The 11,257-nt window shown below is 40.0% G+C and overlaps 2 protein-coding genes and 1 pseudogene across 4 annotated transcripts in view; all 3 read right to left on the bottom strand.

Annotated features, from left to right (window-relative positions):
• LOC111324507 (E3 ubiquitin-protein ligase rnf213-alpha) overlaps positions 1–11,257 on the bottom strand; it is a 166,675-nt gene that overhangs the window by 49,172 nt on the left and 106,246 nt on the right. The window lies entirely within an intron of this gene.
• On the bottom strand, positions 3,830–4,726 carry LOC111344925 (beta-1,3-galactosyltransferase 5-like; annotated as a pseudogene).
• On the bottom strand, positions 8,406–10,569 carry LOC148733412 (beta-1,3-galactosyltransferase 5-like). Its single transcript, XM_088757414.1, has one exon. It carries the CDS (start codon positions 10,566–10,568, stop codon positions 9,555–9,557), a length of 1,014 nt encoding a protein of 337 aa, XP_088613540.1. The 5' UTR covers position 10,569; the 3' UTR covers positions 8,406–9,554.

The raw sequence follows: 11,257 nt of genomic DNA, 5'->3' as shown, positions 1-11,257 counted from the left end.
ATGAGGATATTAAATGGCCGCGCGGGCATACGAATTTTATTTTCGAGTGCTGTAAACTTGTGTTTATTTTATAGATACTGATAAAATTTCGACATAAAACACAACTTTTTTTATTCATTTTCGAAACAGCAAAATAGAGCAATTAAAGTGGTCACCTATCGTAAAATGCCGGTCACAAAAATTTTATGAAGATCGGATATAAAGTTATAAAGGAGAAATAAAGGCAATAACTTATATTTTCTGTTCCAAAAGGTCAAAATTCTAATGAAGAAGAGAAAAATTCTATAACAGCTCTCTTGTAATTGGCTTATCATATTATCTGTAAGCCTGTCTTTGCTTTATCTAGCAAGACAATATTCGGGAGCAGAGCGCCTAAAAAATTGGCTGCGAACCTTGTTTCGTCTCGTTTCGCAAAATACCATAAGCTGGCCGTTATTGGTATTTTGCGAAACAAGGCATCTAGCGGGAACAGTTTTCGCACGGAGGGAATAATTTCTTGTCGCGTCTGTAAGCCTGTCTTTGCTTTATCTAGCAAGACAATATTCGGGAGCAGAGCGCCTAAGGAAATTGTCTGCGAACCTTGTTTCATTTCGTTTCGTTTCGTTTTCTTTCGCAAATTACCTGGTAAGCCCTTACGCTTACGTAGCTTTCTGTGCGCGCCAAAATCTAATCTTCGCTTTGTAGTGAAGTCTTTCACAATATAGCCAAGGTTGCAGAGAACGTTAAGTTCGTGGACGACCTCCAACAAGCGCTCAGAGAAAGCTTAGCTGTGTTTCCGGTTAGCCTATTAAAATCTGAACAAAAACTTATTATCGAGAACATCGTGGGAAGGAGAGATGTTTTCGGACAGTTACCGAAGGGGTTTGGAAAGAGCTTAATCTTTCAACTGCTACCTAGAGTGTTCAAATTCTTGAGCTCGAAAGGCCACGGATTCTCTTCTAGTCCCTTAGTCATTGTCATTTCACCTCTTTTGTCGATTGTTGAAGACCAAGTTAAATACCTTTGATCATTGGGAATCGATGCTGCTTTCATTGGGGAAAACAAAACCAAAGACCAAGAAATATTGGATGGAAAGGGCGGGTTTGCTTTATTGTAAATGTCAGCTTAGTACAGGGTCATCTACTCACATCTAATAAACAAAAGTTTCCACGCTTAGCTTTTCTTTTTTTTCAAGTGAAGATTAGATTAGATTTTGGCCGAGCGTGCACAGAAAGCTGCGTAAGCGCCAGTTGCTCGACATACCTGCGTAGTGCGTGCGACGAAATAACTTAACGGGATTGGCAAAGTTTCAGTCAGCAAATTATACAAAAAAACTAGAAATATTTAAGCCTATCGTCTAACGTTTAAAGCGACACATTAACGCCTGCAACCATTATGTTTTATATGAACCTCACAAACTTTTAAACACGTTCTCTTGTGACACCTGCGAAAGTATTCAGTGTAATTTCCGGTAAGATTTTCGCGGACAATCTGATCGATTTCTCTCAGATTGTGTGCTGAGACTGAAACTTTTCACCTCGAGCAAAGCTTCGTCGCACGGCTCAAACAAACATGGCGAGCAAGTGAGCTTCTTTTAGTCGGTCCGTGTTACAGTCAAACTAAGTGAAGCGTACCCCTCAAGATTACATTAATGAATTGATCAATTGGATACTGAACCCGCCAGTCGTTTCAAGAATGCAATAATGAATTGATTATTTGATTATTGAACCCGCAAGCCGTTTCACGAATGTAATAATGGATTGATTATTTGAATATTGCATCCGATAGCCGTATCCGTTTTGAAAAGGCGCGGATCATTGTTCAAAGTAGAAGTCCATTTCTGAAGTCCAATAAGATTGCTCTATTTGACGAGGAATCCTGAAAATGAACAAACTGCACTGTAAAAACACTGCGAAAACAGTCGATCGCAAATAATAACGAAATGAAAAAAGTCTGGCTTGCGATGGCTTCGCCCGTAAACTATTTTTTTCGACCATGAATACGCACAAGAATTTCTACAAGTTCGTCAAGATGTAAATAGGCGAAAAAAGCTCTCGATAATATTCCATTTACAGCATTTACAATAAGTTCTACACAACACCCGCACTTACCTTTCTCCCGTGTCTGACGCCATGTTGAAATAGTTCCGATCTATCATCACGTGTTCGCATAATCCAATCAAAAATGGACTTCTCATTTGAACAATAATCCGCGCCTTTTCAAAACGAATACGGCTATCGGGTTCAATATTCAAATAATCAATCCATTATTGCGCTCCTGAAACGATTAGCGGGTTCAATATTCAAATAATCAAGTCATTAATGTAATCCTCAGGGGTACTCTTCACTTAGTTTGACTGTAAAACACACTGAAGGACTCTAAACACACTTCACTCTGATTGGCCAGAAAAACACAAAGGTTTTCTAGCACCAGTCAGATGCCAGAACGACTGCGACCATTTGGAACCAAAGACAATGTCCTCAGGGGCTCTTCCGCCCTAACTTGAAATCGACTCACAGCCCCTGGGTCTCCGAGGATGGGCCGGTACTAGCTTATTGAAAGGAACTTCGTTTTTAACCTTATGTGCGACAAAGGTAAATCTGATGGCGACTTCTTTGTTCGTAATTTGGATGCCAGCGTGGAGAGGTGCCAGGACCGGTTTTCTTTTCCTGACAAAATGGTACCTTTTCTTTCTTCTTTTTCTTTGCTCAGGAACTCCTCTCTAATTTTAATTTCCGTTTTTTATCCCTGAGGAAAGACTTTCCACTAGGCAGAGAACTTTCACGTGTGAATTTTGTCAAGTGCTCGCTGTAAACAAAATATGCAAGTACTATGAAAGAGCCGTGAATATTCCCCAGGGGGTTTGCCCCTTTACGAGATTATGACGCTTGAGATTTTAAAACCTTAGGTAAAATGTCTAACTTCAATCTAGTCCAATAAAAGAAAAAACGATTTTTTTCGACCTCTGAAGGTGGGAAGTAAGCTTAAGAGGGAAAGAAGCCATCTACTTGAAAATTAATTAAATTGTCTACATTGACAGAGAAACATATGATGCACGATCCTCGCAGTGGATAGCGCTATTTAAGCAATAGCGAAAATCAGACCTGAAAAAAATCAGCCCTGTACGGGATTCGAACCACTGACCTCTGCGATACTAGTGCAGCGCTCTGCCAATTGAGCTAACAAGCCAACTGGGAGCAGGCCGTTAAGTTGATTCGTAATAAACCCGTGAAAGTGATGAATGAAATACAATGAAATATATGAAGTTCATATATTTTGTACTGCGGTATTAGATACATATGATGCACGATCCTCGCAGTAGATAGCGCTGTTTAAGCAATAGCGAAAATCAGACCTGAAAAAAATCAGCCCTGTACGGGATTCGAACCACTGACAGAGAAAGCAGACTTGAAATTCACGAAAAGCGAATCGTCTCATAAACAGCCAGTCAGTAATGAATCGGACCTGAGGTAATATGTTCAAAGAAAAGCGTGATTTATTCCCTATATACTCGTGTCTTCAATTTTACTTACTTATTACTACTCACATTGTTGAACCGCTTAGAACTCTCTCTGGAAACAAGCTGCTCTTCCCGCCCTCGCTCTGACTGTAGTCTGACATTTAAACTTTTTAATTTCAACACTGAAGTAACAGTTAGATAACAGATTAAACTGAAAAACCCACATCCGACTCTGCCAGCTCTAAAACCGATTGGTTTGCTTCTTGATATGTTTCATTCATATCGCACATAGCTGGCGTAATTAAACATCTTAACGAGACAATCTCCAAGTATTCCATGTAATACCAATGTGCTGTTGTTTGATATACATCGAGGTAAATCTTTTCTTAATTAAAAGCCCTCGTTTTTAGTAATTTTTATTCCAATGTGTTTCGCTAGCATACCCACATATACATCGTCCACTCTGAAGTGAGGCACCGATGGAAAAGCTTCAACAAATGACACGACAACATCACGGGATAAAATGAATCCAAATCCGGGACAGTAGTCTGGATAGAATGTAACATTATATTCTTCACGGGTTATCTTCCATTTACCCTGTCTCAGAACCCAAGGGCTCCCGTATAATAACGGCCCGCGTAAAGATTTTCTTTCGGTGTAGTGCGGTCTCTCAAGAAGGAGATAACTCTCGGAACATACACAAACACGTCATCGTCTGTCTTTAAAAGAAATGCGAAATTGCAATACTTGGATGCCCACTCGAAGCCCATTTGAATCTTGAAGGTCTCATTCCAGTAATGATCATAGTAGTTTGCTCGCACAAGGTCTCCATGCGCTTTATCTTCTTTTAACAATGCAACAGACTCAGATTGTATTCTGCTCTGAGCGACAAGAAAAACTGTCGTCCATCGCGACAAAGAGTCTATCGAAGGCCCAAGTCTTGCGAATAAGATTTCTTCGTTGCCAGTGTCCGGTAGCAGTTGAAACGAGTATGATGAGATAGTAATATTCGGAACAAGCTCTGTTTGTAATCAGCGTTGTCTTGTGTTTGATTATTGGAGTTACACCTCTTTTGAGATTGGCGGATGTAAATGGAAGTGCCGACACGATCCTTTGAATTGAGACGTCCAATTCATGATCCCATTTTGATGTCGATTCAGAAGATAGAGGCCGGGGCCAGGAGAGGAGAGCTGGATAAAAGGAAAGAAGGAATTGAATGCTGCATACGACCGTGCCAATTGCCAAAATAATGAAGAAGAAACGAAAAATCCCTTTTGAAGTCCTCATAATCATGGCCTGTGCCGGGTCCCCCACCTTGCAAAAGAATACATCTCTTTGCAACAAGGTGAATGGTTTTCATCCTCCAGCAATACAACCTAATGGGTAAAGAAGCCATCCACTTCAGAATTATTTCAACTTTCTTTCGCTTGCAAAGGGAATAGCCACACGGCTGGCCAAAACTGACCCTTATCACGCATGCCCTCGCGCATGTGTAATGTGTGAGTTAGTTATATGTTCAATATAGAATTTAAAGGCTGACGTTTCGAGCCTTTGCCCTTCGTCAGAGTGAATGACGAAGGACCAACGCTCGAAACGTCAGCTTTGAAACTCTTTGCGGTGGCCAATTTACATTATCAACTCAGTCGATAAAACCTCAATTACCTTGTGACGCTCACCGACGCAGCACCACAGTTTCTATTTGTATATTTTCATGTATTGTTATATTGTACCCAAGTTTCAGCTTGAAATTTTTATCACTAGAAGTAGACATCTATATTCATACAGGATAGCCCCTTCAGTGCAGTAAACACCGGTATCAACGGGGGTCCTGTTACCCACCCATCGCACTCCAGGGGAGGACATCCATCACACGGTAATCTCGTGCGTGGGAAATTAACGTCTCCTGCCCCTAACCCTGCGGGAGACGGGACCTTCATTTATTCGTCTCTATCCGAGAAGACTAGAATATCTAATCATTTCTTGATGTTATAGAAAGGTAGCATATTCTTCTCAATTATTTTAAGACCCTGAGTGTTGGTGCGGCCGGGGCTCGAACCCTCTACCTCCCGCACAACAGTCTAGCGCTCTATCCATTGAGCTAACCGGGAGGCTTATGGCCCGTTGTAAATTCAAATAGCTTAGGGTAATTTTTTAAAATTATTTTGTTAACTTTGTTACTTCACATTTTATTAGTTAATCGTAGGTCCACATCAGCTTCACTGGCTGCCAATAATCTTTGTAAGTTGCATTACTAAATCAAAATGATGGTGATGATACATTTAGTATGTTGCGCCCGTGCCAAATCGATCATCGACCGGAGGCAATAGCTCTTTCAAAGTGTCTTCATAGCTCCTCTCTACCCCTTTCGCCTCTCTCTCCACCCTCAAAATAACACGTCTGTTTGTTTACAGGTGAAAAGTTTCATGATCATGACCCTCCAGCAATAAAACTTTCAGGTTATTTCCCACCTTCACGGGTATCCTTCGGGAAAAAAATTCGTGCGCGCGCTAGTTTCAAGAAAACCCTAACAAACTATAAATCAAAAGAAAGCTTATAAATATAGTTTACGATACAAAATATATTTTTTAGGAATTTTGTTCATTTAGGAAGTATCAGAAGCCGGTAAGGCGTGAAACGACCGGGGATCCTTTTATTGAATTTATCGGGTATCGGATTCCACAGCACGAGCAAAATGACTGCACAGTTGGTTGTCTAGATATGCGAATCTAAAGTTAGAGTAGCGTAAAATATGCAAAACGTGTGTTCGTAAATGGACACAACCTGAAAAATATTTCAAATATCAAAATTTCCTGACACTCTTTCGTTCGTCATTATCTCTGAAATGTTTTGGCCTAATTTCACGAAAATCAGTCAAATCTACACACCCTATAAATTCGCTCAAAGTAGGTGTATTCCTCTCAAAATCAAATGCAAGATTTTAGCACCTAAAGGTTTGTAAACAACCAGCGCCACACCAGTAGATTAGGGACTTTAAGCAAACCACCACAGCTACGGCAACGAGAACTTGGAAAAACAATAGATCTAATTGGCAGAACAATAACCCAGCACGTGCATTTTCAAACTTTGTACATTTCTTAGCCGTCCTTTGCAAAACAACAACGTGAAATCACCAAAATTTGCGTCGTCTGTGAAGCTAAACCGCGGCGGCAAGTTATTTCAATTTACATTTGGAACTCAACGCTACTTTTATGCGTTATGCTGAGTTTGAGGTCTGGCGCCCTATGAGACGGTACGCACATCCAGCCGTTTTCGAAATTCTAACTAAAAGTAGAAACTCATTTTTTTGATCGACGTCTTCCGTGGCGTTGCCGTCCTGACTGCTTAAAGTCCCTAATCTCGCCTCCTGAAACCGCGAAACAATGGGAAGACGGGACCTCCTGGCGTCACGTTTTTTTTTTTTTATATCTCGCTCTGTTGAAAGTTGAGTAATGGAAAAAAATTGGCAAAGAAAAGACCCGCGGCGAAAAAGGGAAAGCTGGAGAAACTGCTGAAAAGCAAAACAGCGAATCGACAGACAGATTATGTAATACCCTTATCGCTGAAATTAGTTCCTCGGCTAGGTTTATTTATGATTTCATACGATTCAAGGCGACTGCCAATATATTGTATCAAGGCCGGTACTTGCTTATTAAAAGGAAACTTCGTTTTTAATCTTATGTGCGACAAAGGTAAATTTGATGGCGACTTCTTTGTTCTTAATTTAGACGCCAACGTGGGGAGGAGTGCCAGCACTGATTTTTTTTTCTCCTGACAAAATGGCGCCTTTTTTTCTTCTTTGGGCGTGATTTTTCTTTTTCTTTGCCCAGGAACTCCTCTCTATTCTGAAGTTTAGCCTTCGATTTCTGTTTTTTTATCCATAAGAAAACACCTTCCACAAAGCAGAGAACTTTCACGTGTGAATTTTGTTAAGTGCGCGCTGTAAACAAAATATGCAAATACCATGAAAGAGCCGCGAATACTCCCCAGGGGGTTTGCCCCTTTACCAGATTATGACACTCTCCTGATTTATTAACTTTTATTTAAAAATACGTTTTCCTAAATAAGTCGGAAGCTTGAGATTTTAAAATTTTTCTTTTTGTGAACGTTAGGTAAAATGTCTAACTTCAATCATGTCCAATAAAAGAAAAAGCGATTATTTCGACCTCTGCTTTGAGCGACTAGAAAAACTGTCGTCCATCGTGACAAACAGTCTCTATCGAAGGCCCAAGTCTTGCGAATAAGATCTCTTCATTTACAGTGTCCGAGAGCTGTTGAAACGAGTATGATAAGATAGTAATATTTGGAACAAGCTCTGTTTGTAATCAGTGTTGTCTCGCGTTTCAGTTGATTATTGGAGTTTCACCTTTTTTGAGATGGTGGATGTAAATGGAGGTGCTGACGTGATCCATTGAATTGACTCGTCCAATTCATGATCCCATTTTGATGTAGTTTCAAAAGATAGAGGCCGGGGAGAGTAGAGCTGGATAAAAGGAAAGAAGGAATTAGATGATGCATAGGACCGTGGCGATTGCCAAAATAATGAAGAAGAAACAAAAAAATCCATTTTGAAGTCCCCATAATCATCACCCGTGAAAGCGCATGGGCAACAGACAGCGAAAAAGTTCGTTGCGGCTATTTCACTGAAGAATGAAAAAAAGGAAATGATTTTCGAGTGCTAAGTTTACCAGTGTTACTCACCAACGATGAGCAAAACATTCGTGATAATTTAAAAGTGTGTTGAAGCAAAAAGATACTTATAACAGAGCGTGAGGTGGTTGTTAAGTATGTTGAGAAAAAACATAGGAAGGCTTTAATGGGGGAAAGAAGCCATCCACTTGAAAATTAAATCAAACTGTTTACATTGACAGAGACAACAAAGTTGAAACTGCCGCAGCAGGAATGATTACAACAAACAGCCAGTCAATACAAATGCGGACTTGTATGGAATACTGATAAAATTTCCACGTAAAAAACAACCGTTTTTTATTCATTTTCGAAACAGCAAAATAGTGCAATTAAAGTGGTCACCAATCGCAAAATGCCTGTCACAAAAATGTTATGAAACTCGGATATAAACTTATAAAGGAGAAATAAAGACAATAATGCTTATATTTTCTGTTCCAATAAGTCAAAATTCTAATAAAGAAGAGAAAAAATGTTAATAACCATGGCGACACCAATATTCTCACACTTGAAAGATAAAAATTGTATCTTCACTGCACGCGAAGAAGATATGATTTTTTAGTAAAAGGAAAAATCCTGGTATTTCATCAGTATCTATATGATAAAAATTTAAGAGGGAAAGAAGCCATCTACTTCAAAATTGACTCGGATTGTGTACTTTGAAAAAGAGAGCAGAACTGAAATTTCCTAAGCGTGGATGGTCTCATAAACAGCCAGTCAATAACGAATCGGACCCGAGGGAATATGTTCAAAGAAAAGCGTGATTTATACCCCATATACTCGTGTCTTCAGCTTCTACATAATGTCTTCGATTTGTATAGGTAATCGCATGGGGCCGAGTAAAATTAAGGATTAATATCACTTGTGTTTTCGGAAGTTGCTGAAATTGCCCGAGTCGCGCAGCGACCAGGGCAATTTCTGCAACTTCCGAAAACACAAGTGATATTAATCCTTAATTAATTCTACGAGGAACCAGGTGATTACTTGTTTATAATGTAAGGGGCAAAATGTTTTCTTACTGATCTCGCGCAAAACGGGACGCCATTGTTACAATAACAAACAGAAATTTCTTTACCTTAGCAGCCGTTGCTAAGCGATTTTCAGCCAATGATTTTCAGGTAATTTTTCCGGGGCAATTACAAAAATTAAGAAAAAATGCCCTCTGTCTTGACCAATCCCAATTCAGTAATCTTGCCCCTAATATGGTAATACTTAATTACTACTACTCACATTGTTGACCAGCTTAGAACTCTCTCTGGCAACAAGCTCGGTGCTCTTCCCGCCCTCATTCAAGAATATCACTGTAGTCTTACTCTTAAACTTGTAAAATTTAACATTAAAGTAAGACCTAGATGATACGTTCAACTGAAAAATACACATCACACTTTGCTCTAATAACATATTTCTTCGAGTTGTTTGTTTTTTATACATTTTACACATATCCCACATAGCTGGTTCGATTAAACATCTTGACGAGGCAATCTCCTAGTATTCCATGCATTACTAATGTGCCGTTGTTTGGTCTACATCGAGGTGGCTTTTCACTGAATTCAAAGCCCTCGTTGTTAGTAATTTTTATCCCAATGTGATTCGCTAGCATACCCACGTATACATCGTCAAATCTGAAGTGAGGCACTAATGAAAATGCTTCGACAAATGAAAGGATAACATCACCAGATAAAATGAATCCAAATCCGGGACAGAAGGCTGGATAGAACGTACCGTTATATTCTTCACGGGTTATTTTCCATTTACCCCGTCTCTGAATCAAAGGGGTCCTTCTATGACGGCCCGCGTAAAGATTTTCTTTCGGTGTAGTGGGGTTTCTCAAAAAGGAGATAATTCTCGGAACATTCACAAACACATCATCGTCTGTCTTTAAAAGAAACGCAAACTTGCAATACTTGGATGCCCACTCGAAGCCCATTTGTATCTTGAAGGTCTGATTCCAGTAATGATCATAGTAGTTTGCTCGCACAAGGTCTCCATGCACTTTATCTTCCTTTAACAATGCAACAGACTCAGCTTGTATTCTGCTCTGACCGACAAGAAAAACTGTCGTCCATAGTGACAAAGAGTCTCTATCGAAGGCCCAAGTCTTGCGAATAAGATTTCTTCGTTGCCAGTGTCCGGTAGCAGTTGAAACGAGTATGATGAGATAATAATATTTGGAACAAGCTCTGTTTGTAATCAGCGTTGTCTTGTGTTTGATTATTGGAGTTACATCTTTTTTGAGATTAGCGGAAGCAAATGGAGGTGCTGACGTGATCCATTGAATTGACACGTCCAATTCATGATCCCTTTTTGATGTCGATTCAGAAGATAGAGGCCGGGGCCAGGAGAGGAGAGCTGGATAAAAGGGAAGAAGCAATTGGATGCTGCATAGGACAGTGCCTATTGCCAAAATAGTCAGGAATAAACGAAAAATCCCCTTTGAAGTCCCCATAATCATGGTTTGTGAAATCGGAAAGGTAACTGAGACGGCGAAAAAGATTCCTGCGGTTATTTCACTTAAAAATGAAAAAAGGGAAATGATTTTCGAGCCTCTAAGGTTACCAGGGTTGCACACCAATGATAAGCAAAACATTCGTGTTAATTTAGAAGTGTGCTAGTACAAAGTGCTTAAGAATTAGGAGACTTTAGGAGGCTGCGCTTGTTTTAGAAGCAAACGAAGGCGCATTTAACAGAGCGTGAGGTGGTTGTTCGTTAAGTATGTTGAGCCAGGGCCAAAGCAATCAACGGTCCACCCCCCCCCCCCCGTTGCAAAATAATACGGCTGTTTTCAACATGGTGAATGTTTTGATCCTCCAGTAATATAGTTCCAAGAGGGAAAGAAGCCATAAACTTGAAAATAACTAAAATTGTCTGCATTGACAGAGACAACGGAACGTATTTGTGCACGATCCTCGCAGTAAACGGAGCACTATTTAAGCAATAGTGAAAATCAGACCTGAAAAAATTCAGGCCTATACGGGATTCGAACCACCGACCTCTGCGATAGTGCAGCGCTCTACCAATTGGGCTAACAAGCCAACTAGGAGCAGGTCGTCAAATTAGTCCGACATAAACACGTAAGATGATAAATCAAACACAACGAATATATGAAATTCATAGAGAATTTCATAGAGAGAGACA

The sequence above is a fragment of the Stylophora pistillata genome, chromosome 4, assembly GCF_964205215.1.
Source record: "Stylophora pistillata chromosome 4, jaStyPist1.2, whole genome shotgun sequence".
NCBI lineage: Eukaryota > Metazoa > Cnidaria > Anthozoa > Scleractinia > Pocilloporidae > Stylophora > Stylophora pistillata.
Note: the sequence above shows the minus strand (reverse complement) of the source record. Positions and strands in the feature narration are given on the sequence as shown.